At 34.5% G+C, this 19,320-nt stretch overlaps 1 protein-coding gene across 1 annotated transcript; it reads left to right on the top strand.

Annotated features, from left to right (window-relative positions):
• The first annotated feature begins 2,195 nt into the window (after positions 1-2,195).
• LOC133317270 (receptor-like protein 4) lies at positions 2,196-17,769 on the top strand. The gene is made up of 9 exons (XM_061519126.1): positions 2,196-2,461; positions 2,543-3,622; positions 4,025-4,175; positions 4,790-4,861; positions 7,023-7,091; positions 9,566-9,634; positions 13,014-13,091; positions 13,786-13,991; positions 17,242-17,769. The coding sequence occupies exons 1-9, from the start codon at positions 2,362-2,364 to the stop codon at positions 17,355-17,357; spliced, it is 1,941 nt and encodes a 646-aa protein (XP_061375110.1). The 5' UTR covers positions 2,196-2,361; the 3' UTR covers positions 17,358-17,769.
• The last annotated feature ends 1,551 nt before the right edge of the window (positions 17,770-19,320 follow it).

Here is a 19,320-nt window from a genome sequence, read left to right as displayed (position 1 = left end):
AAATTCAAAAGGCATTCCGTGGATATCTATTGAAACTAGCTACTCAACAACCAAAAGGGTATTCTTGGGCAATGTCACAATGCTACTTCCGGTTGCCGGATTTGATGAAATTGACCTTATTCAAGGATTTGAAGATATGCATTTATAGCAAATAAAGGATTTCCTTATATTATGGCTAATTTCAAAATTGGATTCGATGTTGGTTTTTTGGTTAGGATGTCCAACGGAGAGTTTGGAAAAACATTTAAAAATGACAATACTCTCAATAGGTTCCAAGTGAGGTAGTTCATGCAACTCCGCTTGATACCTACCCTTCGTGTATTGCAAACACAATGATTCGTCTTTGATACTGGCGGAGGCCCACCTCAATCTTGAAGACGAGATTGTTTTGAAGGGCTATGGAATGTAGCGATTAATATTTATCATTATTCTTTTATCCTAGTTGTTTGTTATTAGATTAGTTTATCTTTATTTTAGTTGTTTAAATTATCTTATTAGGAGTTATCGTATGAGTGTTATTAATTTTAAATTTAAATTAGTATTTCGCCATCTTTGTTAAAGTTATAATTCTATATATTATTAGCTTATTGATCACATAAAAAAGAAGAAAATATTGGAAGTCTCTCTCTTAATGTCTCATTATTTTTCTTAATCCTCTCTTCCCAATCTCTCTGTGTCTGATTTCTCTCTATGTTTCTAATTTTGTTTCAAACAAAGATCCGTGATTTGAGTGCGACCTCTGTTGGATTGCCATCGCTTTCACCAATCCATTTGCTTCTGAGATGCCTTCAGGCTAGGAGTTACTACTTAGCATGCCTAAATCATTCTTGTAATAAAACTATATTAAATAATACATTTTCAGAATTATACTAGTAAGAAAAATACATTTTTGCCAAATTATATGTTTATAACTGATTAGTATAATAAAATATATAAAGTCACTTAATTACATTTACAATCATTCTTAAAACTATTCATTTCTTCAATAAATGATTATATAGGAAGGGTGATTTCGGATTTGTTTGATATTGTTTTTTTTTTAAACTGTTTTTTAAAATAGTTAATAAAATAAGTGTTTTTTATTTTTATTTTTATTTTGAAAGTTAAAAGTTAAAACACAAAATAAAAATAATTTAGATATGTTCTTTAAATTTGATTCTAAAAATTAAAAAACAGTCATAATTTTTAGAATTATTTTTATAAAATAAGCCTTATTAAATATTTTTTTTTTGAAAATCAAAAAACTATTTTTGAAAACAAAATTCAAACACGCTCTTCATTTGCCCTATATTGATTTAATTTCATTTCTCCACAAATTCAAACAGGGTTAATCTATCCTGTAGTTGCATTTACAATTCAACTAAGGTAGTTAGTAGTTACTCCTTACCCACGTCTCTCTGATTCATTTTTTATGGTTAATTCATTAATGCGAAAAGTGTTTTTACCGGTAAATAAAATTATAAAAGGTATTTTAAAAAATGAAAATAATAGTCTCATGTTGCATAACATACCTATCTTATGTCATACACTTATAGAATTTCATGCTAATTTTTTCTTTTTTTTTTAAATTGTGGACTCTACATATTTGTGTCACCCACGTGAGAGTACTATCTTATGTAACATGAGATTAGTAAATCCGTTTAAAAATTCATATTTTTATCGTAGGCGCCTACGACCATTTTATGGAGGATTAAAATTTAAATAGTAGCCTCCTTAACCAAATGAGGTTAGACATTATGAAGTTTTAGAATGAAGAATATTTTACTCTAATGTATTTTAATCCACTTGAGGTGACTTCACTTTGGTCTCGTGCATTCATTATTGTCATATAAAGCTCCTTTTACGGCTACCATAAACAGGCTCCTCATCTTTAACTGGTAACATACGCTCACGTAGAGAGAGAGAAGTAAATATATCCAAAGTCGTAAACTAAAACCATTTCTCTAAAATTAACTCGGTTTGTTTGGATTATTCTAATAATTGCTATATCTTCTCCCTAACTCATTTCTCAATCTAACCATCCCCAACTGCAAGCAAGCTGCAACCATGAAAGAGACTACTATTACTAGCTCAGCATAATGCACACCAGATTTTCAATTCACAACAAAAAAAAGTCACAAAACTTTTAGCACCAATCTGTGCATTCTTCCTTCCTCTTCATTCTATAATCCTTCTCTCTTTCTTATTCTCACAGACAGCACAACACAAACCGACAAAGTCACAGACACCAACAACAAACACCTCTCTCTCTCTCTCTCTGGGAGTCTCTCTATCTTTCTATCTTTCTTTCTTCCACTCCTCAAATCTTCATTACATTACATTACATTACCCATTTGCCCCTCACATTGTCACTCTTAACTAATGTCTCTCTTTTACACTTTCACTTTCCCCTTCTTCTTCTTCCTCCTCTTATTGTGCATCATCACCACCTCCACCACTCTCACTTCTTCTTCTTATTATGGTAAGAACCTCTAATCTCTCTCTTAAACTCACACTCTTAAATCTTAACACTCTTTCTTCCTTTTTTTTTTTTTCTTCACAGGTTTCTCTTATCACATAGATTGCGGTACTCCCACTAACACCACCGATCTCTTCAACACTACGTGGCTCTCTGACCGCTTCTTCACCGGCGGCGCCACCGCAATCGTCTCCGAGCCCCTCCGCTTCCACCAACCTCAAGAGAAATCTCTCCGGTTCTTCCCTATCTCTTCCGGCAAGAAGAATTGCTATGAAATCCCTTCCCTCTCTTCTTCCTCACGCTACCTCATTCGCACCTTCGTCGTCTACGACAACTACGACGGCAAGTCTCACCCTCCTTCCTTCGACGTCTCCGTCCGCGGCACCGTCGTCTTCTCCTGGCGCTCCCCCTGGCCTCAATCCCTCGCTCGCGACGGCGCGTACTCAGACCTATTCGCTTCCATTCTCACCGGCGAAGCCCTAGTTTGCTTCTACAGCTTCGCCACCGATCCTCCCGTTGTTTCCTCGCTTGAAATTTTCGCCGTTGATCCGGAATCCTATGGTTCCGCCTCCGCCGGCGACGACGGAGTTATCCTCGTGAACTACGGACGGTTGTCCTGCGGGTCGGACCAGTGGGGTCCTGGCTTGACCAACGATGTGGACCGGTTCGGCCGGTCTTGGCAGTCAGATTCGGAGTTCCGAACGAGCTCCGGTGGCGGCCGCGGAAGGTTGATTGTGGTGTCGACGAGGAATGATGTTAGCGGGACTGATCAGAAGCCGAATTACTTCCCGACGAAGCTGTACCAGACGGCGGCGACGACGGCGATGACCGCAGAGGAGGGCGGAGGGATTTTGGAGTACGAATTGAACGTGGACGCGAAGCTGGATTACTTGATGTGGCTGCATTTTGCGGAGATTGAAGGGAGTGTGAGGAGGGCGGGGGAGAGGGTGTTTGACGTGTTCATCAATGGTGAGAATTTGACCAGGGTTGACATATACAAGCAGGTGGGGGGTTTTGCTGCGTTTACTTGGCATCACACGGTCAAGAATTTGAGTAGTAGTGTGATGAGCTTGAAGCTTGTGGGTGTTGTGGGTGCGCCTCTCATTTGTGGGATTGAGAATTATGCTTTGGTCCCCACTGATCCTTCCACTGTTCCTCAACAAGGTGGGTGTAATCTCTGCCGAAATTTAGAGAGGGTTTTTATTTTTTTAGATTCCGTGCAAATTCGGAAACTTTGATGCCCAAAAGGAATCTGATTTTGATTTTCTTCTTTGTTTTCTTGTAAATAATTGTGTGTGTGACTGTGAATCGAAGTCATGAATTGGTTTGTAAACGGAAATTTAGGTAGGGAGTTGTGATTTATGAAATTTGTGCAAATATAGTTACCAATTATTTAGGTGATTGTTGTTGTTGTTGTGTGTGTGTTTTTGGGTAATTATTTTTATTTACTGCTGTTAACACTGGGGAAGGAATGACATGGTCAAAATTTTGTTGACTGAAGAGCAACCACCCAAGAATTGTGGTCGCTTAATGACTTTTTTTTTCTTCTTCCGGCTTTGGCTGCAGTGATTGCCATGAAAGCATTGAAAGATTCGCTTCGGGTTCCTGAAAGAATGGGTTGGAATGGTGATCCTTGTGCTCCTACCAATTGGGATGCTTGGGAGGGAGTTACATGCCGTATGAGTAAGGATAATACTGCTCTGGTGATAAGTCAAATGTAAGCATTCCTTTCCAGTCTCGTAAGTTATGCAATTGAGCTTCTAATTGGCTTTATGAAAGATAACTAGTGCTACGTATACAAGGAGTCTTAACAATTCTGTTAATAATTGATATGTCAAACTTTATGTGTAAGGTTTAATGGTGGGGTAAATTTTCTTAGTTATTGGCATCTCAAACGTTATGTGTGAAGTTAATGGTGGGGTAGGTTCCATGTGCTAAATATAGGGATGGTGGGTGAATCTAAAGTGCGCATGATGATATCTTTGTGGCCGTATCATTGTATCAGAAAGGTTTCTTCTTCTTTTTTGTACAAAACTACAAATAGTATTTTCCTCCGATACTAATTATCCTGTCAAACACCTTTTGGGCTTATCAACACTCCTTCCGCCGAAAAGCTTGGTTAGGTAGTGGATTATGGGTTCAACTCCGGTTCTACAAATGCATATTTAAATTTCTGAAACCAAAAATAATAATAATAATAATAATAATAACAAAATAAAAGAAAATAATAATGGTTGAACAATAGTTCTTCTCCCTTTATTTAATTTCTTCGTTTAATTTATTTTTCTCTCCTAAAGCTTTGACTATAGCTTTGTTTCAATTTCCATTCAGAGATCTGGGCAGTCAAGGCTTGAAAGGGTTCATTAGTGACCAGATTAGTCTTTTGTCAGACTTGGTAAGCTTGTAAGTATCAGCTGCCAAATGTTTACGTATGCAAGTCATCTTTCACATCATGTGGCTTGGATGTTTTTGGTTAACATGTACTAAGACGTAGTTGCATCAATTGAAGTCGGTCTATAACATTTCCCCTTGTTTGAAGTGCTTTGCGGTTTATATGTTCAAGCGGTAGTCACAGTCTGCAGTTATTATTGTGCTCTCATTATATTTTGTGTGGCTTATCTTGGTTTCTTCTATCAAAACAATATGAATTATTCATTTTCAAAATGATCAGCTTTGGTTCGTTCCACATTTTTTTTCCCCATTATGGTGGCTACAATCATGTTGACAGAATCATGATATACAAAAAGTTCTTTCTACTTTATACCCGATGAACGAAAATGGACACTATTCTCAATTTGTTTCTGTCGTTAACATCATCATTAGAATTCCTTCAATATTCTGTGCCACCCTCAATCTTATATATATATATAGGTAAAATCATTTCTGCAGCCACTTTACGTACAGCAACGACAGGTGTATGGTTATGATTCCCCTCATTTAATGTTTTCATCTTTTGTATGGTTATGATTCCCCGCATTTAATGCTTTCAGTATATATATGGCAAGTATTTGATTGCTGCACGTACAACAGCTGCAGGAATGTAAACCCCATATATATATATATATGTGGGGCAAGATCCTTTGACACCGGTGTCAAATTTTGAAATTTGACACCAAATCCCAATCGTTGATTTTCGCCAATCAATGGTTATCATTTATTGGAATTAATAATTAATTAATAACTGTAATTCTCAATAAATGATAACCGTTGATTGGCGGAAATCAACGGTTGAGATTTGGTGTCAAATTTCAAAACTTGACACCAGTGTCAAATGATCCTATCCCTATATATATATATATATATATATATATATAGATAGATAGGAGAGGGATATTTTGACTCCAGAGTAAGACTTACAAGTCTTACTTTCCATCTTAACCGTTGATTTCCGCCCATCTAATGGTTATAGTTTAGGAAGTCGTACTAATTAATTAATGGGAAAAGTATTTCTTCAGTCACCGAAGATAAAGTTATCTCCAGTGAGCTCAAAACGACGTCGTTTTGGGGTTATAAGTAGGGGTGTTCGCGGTCTGGATTGGATCGGTTTTGGAAGCAAAACTCATCCGATCCAATCCCTTCGGTTTGATCATGTAATCATCCATTCGGTTTAGATTTTTTTTCAAATCCGATCCGATCCAATCCAATTTTTTTCGGTTTGGATTGGATCGGTTTTCGGTTTTTTGAATATCCTAAAATTAATTTCATGAAATTGTGCAAATAACATCTTTTGTATATATTGGCTTTGTAAAAAAAAAAAATTGAAATACAAAAATATCAGTAAACAATATTATAGTTGATGAGACGTGACTAAGTTTTTTTTTGGGTTTAGTTGATGAGTTAATGAGTCTTGAGTTTAGAAATTTTTGGGCTATGATTGGAGAAAGGACAAGTAGGTAGAGGATAATTAATATATTGGATCGGTTTGGATTGGATCGGTTTTCATCAACCCATCCGAAAACCGATCCAATCCAATTAAAATTTGCGGTTTTCTTTCGGTTTCCGATTTTTCGGTTTTCGGTTTATTCGGTTTTCGGTTTTTCGGTTCGGTTTTCGCGGTTTGGATCGGTTGATGAACACATTAAAAAATTATAATGACAAAGACTAATATAACCCTGCAATATATTATAATTACAAAAACACCTTGATTTCCGCCCCAAAACGATGTCGTTTGGAGCTCACTGGAGATAACTTTATCTCCGGTAACTGGAGAAATCCTTTACCTTTAATTAATTATTAATTACACAACAAATGACAACCGTTGATTTCCGTCCATCAACGGCTGGGATGAGGAGTAAGACTTTTAAGTCTTAATCTGGAGTCAAAAGAACCCTCCCCATATATATATATATATATGTATGTATATGCCTTCATTATTTATAATAGTGTACTGCACAATGTACATGCATTTTGGCTACAATTTTGGATCCAGATGCCTGTATGGTATACATCTGTACTATATTGTTATTCAATAAGTTTATGCTTTCAGCATGTATGATCCTAGGCAAACTTTAGTCTTGTTTTATATTGGTTTGAATTATCCGGTAGCTTCTCTTTAATTTCGCAGGAACTTGAGTTCTAATTTGTTGGTCGGTGAAATACCTTCTGGACTGGGTCAAAAATCCTTGATACACCTGTAAGTTTAGGGTTTTTTATATGTTATGCAAAATGCTTTACAGAATTCAACTGACTGGAGTCCTTTATTTGATTAGTTGATAATATGCTTCCAAGTTTTTAACTTGCTGAAAAATCATATTTTATAAGATATTTCTTTGACTTAATTTTGCCATTATACTGAATATTGAAGATAAGATGTTAATTATGATTTCTGAGAAGGTATGTGCAACGACACATTGTATCAGAGATTGTGATCAAGTGGTCACGAGTTTGAACTTACCATCCCCATTTTTTAATAAAACTTAAAAAAGTAAGTTAAAATTAGCATAGGGTAAACCAAAAATGAGCTTGTGCATTATCTACTCTACAAGCCCAAGGGCTCTTGTGTGGGGTGTATTTGAGATATTAATATAAAATCATTAATATGATCATTATTTACCAATTTAAGTTTTTGAGTTGAATTGGTTGCTTTACAGTAACCCCCTCCCCTTGCTTGACCACCATTCTTGCTATCACTGTTTCTGGAATACTTTGCTCATCCGAGTGCACCTACGTACCGTTTTGTATAGTTGTCTCCACTAATTTGTTCTCTACAAATTTCTTGAGTTTAGATACATGGAAAATGGATGGATTCTTGAAGTTTTAAGGAGTTGGAGTCTATATGCCACTCTTCACACCCTGTCAGCAACTTCAAAAGGGCTATAGTATCTAGCAGCCAACTTTTGATGGACTCCCTTTGCTACTTTTTGTTGCTTGTGTGGTCCCAATTTCGCAAAAACCAAATTTCCTACCTCGAAATTCACCTCTTCTCAATTGTGTGATAGTAGGAGGTTTTCGACCATAAACTACCTCAGAAGGGTTAGTGTTAATAGTGATATGCCCAAGTTATCTGAACTGCCCATTGCTTAGGTTGCTCTATTGCAAAGCATCATAGGTAAGTTTCCAAACACCTATCGATTACCTGGGTTTGTCCATCTATCTCTGGATGATAGGCTGAGCTCATTCTAAGCTTCATCCCTTGGTGTTTAATCGATTATATTATATTTCTAACATGCCGCCATGATAGCCTTTTGGGAAGGGTGGATAATGCACAGGTCCACCTACCATATGCTAAGAAGTTATACAATATTTATTAGAAGAAAGGGGTGGCATGAATCAAACTCTAGACTACTTGGTCATAGAGGTTCTAATACCATGTCATGAACCAACTCTCAAGAGTTTAAGATTTTGGGATAGTTGGTTAATGATAGGGTTAGACTTGGGAAATCCTCTCTCACACTACAACTAAACAGTCCTAGTATGAGTGAGACCTTGATCATGTCACAATCCAAATCTTCCAAAAGCTTAAACTGTTAGGTGAATGCACATGAATGATTTTTATATTATATCTGTACCATACTCATTTTGATTTGTCAGAAGTATTCCTGGCTACAAATCTGTTGTGTGGGCAAAACAATTAATTTTTTGGTCATCCTTTAATTTAGTCCCAGTTAACCTCTTAGGGACAAATTTCCCCGAAATTCTATTATGATCTCCCCCTTCCTCTTCTCATCTCTCTATAACTAATTTTGCCAACTCACCCTCCTTCTCTCTTTCTTCCCTTCCCATAACATCATCCTTCATTCCCCTCCTTCACGTGTTCCTTTTCTATTCCTAGTGTAAACCTTCCAAGATTTAGGCATTACAAACTTGATATATTAATTGGCCCATAGCCTCTTCACTATCTATAAGGAAGATTCCTATCATCCTTCATTGATAATTAAATGCAATCAGTTTCATCATTTTAGGAGCCAATTTGTTGTCATTTTAAGGTACAATATGATGGCATAAATTTAAACTGAATGATCAAGGTGGTCTCTTTTTAGTCATTTTCCCTTACATCTCCCTCTATTTCTTTCTTTACCTATCTTTTTTCTTGTCTTTTCTTTTATTTCTCTTTTTTCCTCTCTATTTTTCTTCTCTTATTTATTCATTTATTGTCTTCTTTTTTCTTTTTCTTTTTTTATTTCTTTCTTTCTTTAGTTTCTTTTCTTTTCTTATTTTTCTCTTATTTATCTTTATTTTCACTTTATTTTTTAAATTTTTTTATTGCTTTTTTTATTTCTAGTGTCATATATATATATATATATATATATATATATATATATATATATATATCCCTTTTTTTCCTTTAATCTTTTCATACTTTTCATTTGTGTTCATTTGCCATCGGCCCAACTAGTTTGGAATAAATGTGTTGTTGATCAATTTGATGTATCATTCATTTATAAATGGAGGACCAAAATGGACGTTTACTTGAATATTATAATATATCCATATTCTATATGTATTTCTTGCATAGTTAGATTTTGGAGTCACTCATTGATTTAAAATTTTCTGAAAAAAGAATAATTTGTGTAAATGTTATGATGCAGCTCTGATCTATATCAAATAAATCTGGCATTGTTATTTATTTTAACATTTTACCTGTTTTCTTTGTAATGAATACTTTAGGGACTTGTCCAACAATCAGTTAGCAGGCTCCATTCCAGATAGCATAGCCTCTTCAAGTTTGCAGCTTGTGTAAGTATCCATTACATTATATTTAGGGTTTTGTTGATATGTGCCTTTAGGACACAGTTTAAGGAATCAAATAAAAACTGTTAAATGAAAAGTTTAAACATTTAATATCTTGAAAATCTAAAAAGCATTTAATACTTTCTTCTTAAAACATTTAATACTGTGTCTTTTTCCTAATGCTTAGATAAAGGTGGTGACAGAAATAAGGTGCTGTAATTTAATAGGAACCAATGTTCTATTGATAAATCCAACAGAGATTAGCTCCTTACAAGAATAGGAAATACAGAAAATAAAAGATAAATCTGGAGTTCTGCAGATGCATTGAACCTCTATCTAAGCCCATTCCTCTTTTTTTGCCATATATGCTCTTCATTCGCTACATATCCTTCCCCACTTATATTCTCATTTCTCTTTCTTGGTAATGTAAATAGTATTTAGGTTCATTGTATTAGTAATGTCTACATTCCTTAGATAGGCTAACAAAATCATGTTTTTGTAGTAATTAGGATATCTAGTATCTTCGTAATTATTAATTTTCACCTATATAATGCAGCCTCAATTGTGTAGCCCAACACACGAATATCACTAAATATATCTCATTTCCTCTTCCCTTAACATTGTATCAGATCTGAATCTGTGCCTACTGCAGAGCTTTCTAGGTGGATGAAGATTGATACTCAGCGCCTTTATTTACAGAGTTTTCCATAACCTTATGAGTATCATTGCGTCTTAGAAGTTTGATGGAACTATGTTTGCATATTTGGGGAAGATTCATAGGGTACTACATGATTTCAGTGAGCTGCTGCCCCCTTAGCAATACGGGAGTAGGAACTCAAGTAACAAAGTACATTTTTCATGTTGTTGGCACTTTATGGTTTGCCTATGTTACGGTGCAATTATAAGCAGACAAATAATCTCCACTTAATAGCAAACAGAAGATTTTGGGAAAGAATTATCAAAGAGTGAATTACTTTCTTTATTGATTAATGAACAAAACGAGGATTCCAAGGACTCCTTCCTTACAGGGGACACTTCCCTTTTCTGAGTCACTACTCAGTATTCTCAATGAATAAACTTCCTGACCTACCTCTGAAAAGACAAGCCACTTATATACATATCACACTTGGCCCTACTAAGTGACTTCAGGAAATATTCCTATTCCTTCTAGAATACGCTTTCCAAATGGTAGGCTTATTTACAGTATTTAAATTCGTAAAAGCCTTCTCCCGTAATCAAATTTTGGGCTCACCTATTGTCCTTATTCTGAGAACAGCTTGGTCCTCCTTGCTCTAGATTCGTCCAAGCAACCCTCTGAGTGTGACATGCCTTCTTCTTTGGTGGATTCCTTTGCGTTTGTGTCTAAGAGTTCTAGTTGTGGTTGCAAATTCGACAAATCTTATCCTTAATGCGACTGTTGTGGTGCCACTAATTACATCTCTAGTAATAAATATATTTTCTCCAACATCTCTACCTTCGGTTATTTGCTTATAGTCATCTTAGCTATGGTTCTAAAACACAATCCAAAGGGGTTGGTATTACCCACCCCCTCCCTTCCGTTTCTGTTGATTCCATTCTTCATTTTCTTGGTTCTCCATTTAATTTGCTCTCCTGTAGCTGTTTGACCTATTCTCTTGATTGTGTTGTATCTTTTACTATAGATTTTGTCTATCTACAAGATTGAAGTTCAGGACGAATGATTGGCATTGGATGTGAGCCCTATTGCCTCAACCAGCTCCCTAACCTACCTCGCGTTTGCTTTGTAATGGATCCCCTCTCACCATTCATGCCTAGTTGGTTCATTTGAGTCTTGACATGTTGCAAAGTTGGTGCCAATCCTATCCAAGTTGTCTGGTTTGCCTTTTGAGTCTTATCAGCTTGGGAAACATATCGTGGTTGGTTTCCTAGTTGAGTCTACAGTTGAGCTGCATCTCCATTTGCTTTAATATATTATGATGTTTAGGGTCGTAGTCGTATTTGTCTTATTTAGATTTCAAGTATTTTGTCACTTTCATTTATGTTTATTTTTAATGCAAAACAAGTATGATTTGTTTTTCATTTTTTAAAATTTTTATCTTGAAATCAGAACTCAATTTGGTGTTCCAGTTCGAACCTTCCATAGTGATAATGTCAGTTGTTAGAGTTGTTAGAGTTGTTAGAATATCTTGTAAGAATATGTGATATGCATGATTGTGGTAGGATATCATCTAAATACTATATAATCAATTAGGATTATGTATATCAAGAATTGAATCATTGCAATTAATTCCCACACTAATATATAGAGAGACAATGTGTGGTTTGTAGCGAGCCCTCAAATTCACCCAATTAGATTTCCTCCCTAAAATTCAAGTTGGTAGTAGAGTGGGTTTTTACGTCTCTCTCTCTCCTAATGAAACCCTAGTCCGCTGTGCTCATTGCGTGGAGGCAAATCTCCGAATCACAGCCACTATTTTCTTCTGGTCATGTCTCAATACCAGCTAGTCCGTCTGCAACACCTCATTTTGACAAGCATCTGTTGGCCTTTTAATTTTCCGGCGACTGGAAAATTTTCTGGCAGGGTCCTGCAACCCTTGGATTTAGAGTGCAACATGCAGGCCATCCACATCATGTAATTGACTGTTTTATATTTTACGACAGCTGAAATTTTGTTTGGTTATCAAGACAAATATTTAGTACAATGCTAACTGCAAGAGTTTCTTAACAAGTTTAGAATGTAGAAATTTACCATCTGGGGAGTAGTCACTTGTCATCTTGGCTATAAAAATGGGGTATTTTTCTTTTTTCGTGGCTTTGAATGCATTTTCTATTCCAGACTGTTAGGCCTTTTTCTGTTTTACCTATTTTGTAGTCATATTTTTGAATACTGCCTCTGCATTTGCAAAAAAACAATCTTCGTCTATATATTTGAATGTCAGAATTTTTATTAACAGGTTTCATTACAGGTTTAAATTTGCCACTCTTGTAAGTGCATTGAAAGTATACTTGCATGTTGTGTTCTTGATATTAAATTTGGTCTGTTTACTGCTTTTGTTGTGGATCCGGGTCTTCTGGAATCTGGATCAAGTAATAAAACCTGTGCTTCAACTTTTCTAATACAAGAGTTAGTCAGTATTGAAGTAAACTGCATCTTAATATTATTATCCTGAGAATAAAAAGCTGTTTATCGTGTTTAAATTGCCTTAGTCAATGAAGCTGTTGCGGGGTGTTGAAAGTTTAGACCATTCTATTTTTCTCCTCTCCTTAAGTGGATGTACATTTTAGAAAAGAAATGGCAGATAACAGCCATAACACGTAACCACTGGTGAATGGTCTTAAAAAGGTGTCCCTTTTGCCTTCCTGACAATTTTTTAGTTTGTTTTTCTAATCCATTTTATCATGCCAGGCTATTGAATGGTAACCTATTGGAAGGAAGAGTGCCAGAGGAACTTTATTCGATTGGTGTGCATGGTGGCGCTATTGAGTATGTGACTTTAATCTAATAGCTTTACTTTAGCAGCCTCTGGGTAATGTCTATCAGGTCCTGTCTATTTTTCTTGTGTTTGTGTGTGTAGCTATCCAAAATAAATTGTTAGCAGAGCTATACCCACCTAGGCTCATGGTGTCATCTGTCATAAGCATTCAATGCTAAAGTTAGCTTCATTATCAGATCTTACAAAAAGATCCTTCTTCCCTTCTGCCTCTTTCCATTTCCCATTGTTTATTCTGCTTTGTACTGCCATTTTTGGTGTGAGGATATCCTAGTTGCATTATTCTTGTAAGTTGAAGTATATTTGATGATTTCCAAAATCTTCAACTTTACTTTACCTTCAATCTTTCTAAGGACTGACCATGCAATTGTTTTGGTCTAGGCTTTGTTTTAATGAAAAATATGCTTATAATTTGGCAAAAATCATATGATAGCCCATTGCAAACCTGTTAGTTTTACATGGATGCTCCGGCTAATATTTGGTACATCTCGGGAATTAATCAACGCTAATTGTTGCCCAAGTTGGGGGGGGGGGGGGGGGGGGGGGGGGGGTTGTAATGGGTACAAAAGTAGTCTATCACCAAAGGAAAGGATTGTGTGCTATGGTTCATTTATTAAATGTTCAGTTAAATTGAAATTAATGAGAAATAATATTTTTCGAACTTCAATTTGATTTCTTTCTGCTCAGTCTCTCTGGCAACAAAGGTTTGTGCGGTGTACCATCTCTGCCAGCTTGTCCTATGTTTTGGGAGAATGGTAGATTATCTACTCAGGGTAAAATTGCAATCTGCTTGTCGTGTCTTTTTGTTTTCTGTGTGATACTGCTGCTGGTTTATATCTACGTCAGGAGGAGAAGGAATGAATATGATTTTGCTCTGCCTCATGAACTAACATGTAAGTATGATTTCAATAAGATTCTTTTCTGTCAATCTTTATTTATTTTTTGGGGCTAACTATGGTATTGCTTTATTTGCTTTACTGGTAACGTAGTTTCTCATTTCTGTTACGCAATAAACAGAGTTTAAAATGTTCTATACTATCAGTAGAGAAGCAAGTGCCACATCATTGTAGTTAGTAGTTAAGGTGTTTTTACTAGACAAAATTTCAACTGTTTTCCAAATGGTGACCGAATTAAATCACTGATTGTGAAAAGGTAAATCCTTATTAAAGGTGAATTTTTTTGCAGTATTTTTGTTTGTGTTTCTTGTGTGGCTACTTCTACCATAAAGCTTTGTTGGCACTTTATTACCCTAGAATACCTAAACTGTTTGACTTGTATGATATAATATCCAAATTTCACCTCCAGATGAATGTTAGCATGCATCTTGCTGCTGATCTTACATTTCATATACGTCATCTTACTTTTACTTTAAACGGAAACAATGTGATTCCAAATCTTTTCACCACAACTCTAGCTTTCCATTGATTCCCTCTCTGGATTCTCCCACTAAGTGTTGGGACTTGTTCCTCCTTAAATACTTTGCCTGCTAATCATTATTTGCGAGTGTCTCCATGTCTCAAGAATGGCTCCTAATAATTTGAAGAGTGCAAGTCTCCATGCTCTGTAAATCCTCCCCAATAATTGTAGAAAGATCTAGAGCATGAAAAAAAGGACATAAACCAATCTATAAAAGAGGCAGATATCAGAATTTTTTTTGATAGACAGGAAAAAAAACAAACAAACATTGGTGAGTGTTGGAATTCGAGAGTGGGTGAGAGATTGAGAACAATCCTCTTGTGTTGTGCTAGGGGAAGAATATCTTGTAATCCTACTTTAAAACCTCTTTGCGATTCATTCTTCTCTTCTTCTTCTTAACTTGTGATATCCGACTTCCAAGTTTCAAGTTGCTAAACTTGACTTGATGACTTCCTCCTTCCTCACATGTTAGACAGACCTAGACCTAACACTAAGTGCCTGTTTGGGAGCTTTTATTTTTAGCTTATTTTCTCTTTATAAGCAGAAGTTTAGCCAAACATAATTTTACAAAAGCTCTTATCATAAAAAGAACCTTTTTTATAATGAAGAAAAAGATAAAAACTTCTAGGAGGAGCTTTTTTTAAGATGTATGTCAGCTTTTTAGAGTTGTTATATTTATTTTTCAATTTTACCATTATTTTATACTTTTATTTATAAATTTTATCATTTACCCTAATAACAAATGTAAATAACCAATTCAACCCAAAAGCTTAAGCTGGTGGGTGAGGCTACATTAATAATTATAAATATCTCTAACATGCCCCCTCATACGAGAGCCCATTGGGCTTGAAGGGTGGACAATGCACAGACCCCATATTTGTGCTAAAAAATTTCACAAGTCTTAATTAATTATTAATTAAATGGAGGCGATGAGGATCGAACCTGTGACACTGAAGCTCTGATACCATGTAAAGAACCAATTCAACCCAAGAACTTAAGCTGTTGGGTTTAAATGGCAAATCATTTCATCTTTCTCTTTTCAAAACCCTAAGAACAAATTTATATAATTATCTACCAGCTTTTAGCTTTATTTTTTAAGGGATTTTTTTTTTAACTTTATCTTAAAAGTAGCTTTTAACTTAAAAAATATATGTCAAATATGCTCTAAGAATATATAACTAAGAATATATCATCTACTAAAAGCATGCATTAAGGCGCAGGCTCTTAGATGTTGTTAGTAAGCACATCCATAACCAAGTTGAAAAGATAAGGACTCAAAGTTGACCCTTGATGTAATTCTATAGTTATGGGGGAATCCTTTGTGAACCCATAACTATTTTTAACTTCTCATACGTATCCTTGATGATCTAAATATGAAAAATATGCATACCATTGATAGCTACGCATAAGCAACACAAACTCCCTTCTTCACCAGTGCTTTCCAGAAAACTTCTCTTAGCACCTTATCGTAGCCATTTTCTAGGTCAATGAAATCCATACGTAAATCTTTTAATTTCTTCTAGTACCTCTCCATCAAACTTCACAAACCATATTTGACCTTTCCGTTATTAAACCAAATTCGGCTATGAGAATCACAATAATAAATAATCAAGATATAAAATTTCTCACATTAATAATCATTTGTCTCAGTCCATTTTAAATCTATCTCCCAACATCTTCTATCTCTTGGGTTAGGCCATTTTGTAATTTCATAAAGCTGGTAGCCCATCATATTGTCTTTGTCCTCTATCAGTGCCTTTTAATGAATGTCCTTGATTCTAAATGATATCTTCCTGCCAACACTCTATCATGTACCTTGGCATTTTTACTTGTGTACGTTCATCTTTGTCGATGTACTTTATAATATCATCATTGCAATTTTTCAGCTCTGTAATGGGCTATTTGTAGCCCAAATACTTGTATTTTACAATTTTGGTAAATTTTTATGAGTGGTAAATCAAAATGATTCTTGCAGATTCATTCTCTTAACTCAATGAAGACGACCCAATTTGAATATAATAATATATGGTTTCCATTTTTTAAGTTAATAATTAGGAAAAGACTACTTTGTTTTGAATTTTTCTTGTATAATTTTTACTGCATCAAGAATGTGGATTATTTTCTGTGTGCTTCTGCAATTAGGTAAGAATACCTTCAAACAAAAAATGCTCGGCATTAGGACTTGTCTCCGCATCCATATATAGATGTCACTTCCCCCTTGGAGGTTATAAAATTAAAAGCTTATGGTTTTTATTTCTTGTTGCCAACAATAAGGTACTTTCAGATTCACTGTCAAACCATCAAATTTTTTTATAACTGCTAATAAGTTGGGCAACTTTTCAAGTATTCGGGTGATCTCTATTTCTTAGTTCTTTGCTCATTTCATTTGCTCTATCTTTTGCTTAGCTTTTACCTTTTCAGCTATTGATACTTCATGTGCTAAGTGCTTAACAGAATATGGATCATATCTTTATCCATTGTTCTGAGCGACTTCTCAAGTTGGGGCCAATCTCCACAAGGAGAAGCTATTTAAAGCCAATCTTTTGTAGTGGCCTTGTACATAGTACCCACCAATTTGTATTTGTCTTTTAATGTTAATGTTTAGTTTCAGCCATTTAAATTCCAGCAAATGACAAGAAATGTTTGATTTTATATAGAATTATGTCTTATATGTTCGACGCTTAAAACCTCTACTAATTGTTGACTATTTTATGGTTTCATTTGCAGCATTAGCCGCCAAGAGAAACCGATATCAGAGGCAGAAATCCTTAATGGTTCTTGAAATGGAGAGTCAACACGCCAAGGGACTACCTTCACCACAACACAATAACTCTTTTTCTTAATGAAATGGAAATACAATACTGATTTTCATAGTTTTCGGCTAAACATACACCGACACAGCTTAGAGAAAGGATTTGAATGCATTGCAGCATCAATGCTCGGCCATGATGTGACAACACTGCAGCTTTAGGGGGGGAAATGGCTTCTGGGGTTTTCGCCTTTCTCGTAAAACTTTGTTTGTCTCATCAAGGATTCTGGATGTCACATACTACCATTCGTGCTATTTGTTACATTGTTTTTTGACCCATCAAGCAAAAGAATATCCCGTGATGTCAATACTGAGCCGCAGCTTTTGCTGAATATGTGATAGAAATAACAATGTATGAAATTTGAGCCACGGGTTAGTGTCCATTTTTTCATGGCAATCAATTCTGCTTGACATTTCTATCACTGTATCCTGACTTTTATAGCTAAGGAGCTGATTGGACTTTATTGTACAAGTATTACAGGTTACATTTTGGTATTCTCATTTATTTATTTTTTAAAATTATAAATTGAGCAATATATAAGTCATAAAGTGAATAGTAAAAGTATTCAATCTTTAAGTTTGTAATTTTTACTATTTTAGCATATGATTTTTATAAGTATATATATGTTACTCAATCTGCAGTTTTTATTACAGAATCTGTAATGTTTGACATAAAATATGTAATTTGTAAAAGGTTGTGTAAAGTTTTATTTATTTTTTCCATTCAATCATTTGTAATTTAGAAATGTACTGTGTCTGTGCCAAGATTATCTTATTGCAAGACTTTTTTTTAATAATATTTAAACTTGTATATTGTTAAGTATTAATTGTTTCAAAATTTTAAGCTTAAGTTGAGTGAAAGTTCAAGTATGGATCGTGTATAAGTTTATGTTAGTGTTAAATTTAATCTATTATTATTGTGTAAAATAAGGTTTATACTTTTTATGTTATCCTTAATTGATGTATGTATTGTTTACCTAGAGAGGGTTGATAAGAAAAAATAAAAATAAATGAGAGTAGGGAACGAAAGGTCGTATGATTAAGCATTAACCGATTCAGAACATAAATTCTTGTCATGGCCGAAAAACAAAGAGCCAGAAGATTTATCAGGAGAGTCCATTAGAGTCCACAGGCTCATCCTTACTAAGGGGCTAAACCAAGTAAGAGTATGAAATATAGAATATTATTGCTTAATTATTCATGAAAAAAGTGTTACAATATCCAGAGGCGTATGAGTAATTACCTTCCTTCAAGAGCTAATTATAAGAGACAGATACTCCCTATAATATGTACAATCAAATCTGTCTTGCAAAAAGGGAAAAAGGAAAAAAAAAAAAATCTACAATAATTACACAATTATTATTTTGATATTTATAACATTTGTTATTCAAGAGTTCTAATAATTTCTATTTAATATATTAAAAGCTTTATTTTTATACACATAGTAATCAATGCAAGGATCACTTATAACTTAACATAAAAAGTCTAAGAATTTCCTAAATCCATCAAATAGTTTCTTATGTAAAGTAATTTATAAATCTAACTATTAAATTGTAATGACCATTAATATGCTGATCATGAATGCCACATTTTATACAAATTGAAAATCAACAAGTAGAAATTTAATTAATAAATTTTAAAATATTATGCATTATTTTTGTACAATATTAGTTGATATAAAAATTAACTAACATGAAATTTGTAAATATTGTATATAATATTATGTTTATGAATATTATAGATAATTTTAAAAGAAATTATAAATACCTCTTAAACTTTATCCAAATTCAAAGTAGTTACATGATAAACTTCTATATATGTGTTAATTACTTAAAGGGGATTGAAATTCTCATGTTACATAAGATTTCCATCCTTTTTTGCAGAGAAAACACGTCGCTATCAACTTTTTTTCTTTTTCTTTTTTAACTTCCATAGGACCCATGTTTTTTGTTTGTGCAAGAATGAGTTGAAAATTGTTTTAACCTTTACTTAAACTG

This window comes from Gastrolobium bilobum, unplaced genomic scaffold (genome assembly GCF_033153095.1).
Source record: "Gastrolobium bilobum isolate Gb01-03AN ecotype WA unplaced genomic scaffold, APGP_CSIRO_Gbil_v1 utg1269, whole genome shotgun sequence".
Taxonomy (NCBI): domain Eukaryota; kingdom Viridiplantae; phylum Streptophyta; class Magnoliopsida; order Fabales; family Fabaceae; genus Gastrolobium; species Gastrolobium bilobum.
Note: the sequence above shows the minus strand (reverse complement) of the source record. Positions and strands in the feature narration are given on the sequence as shown.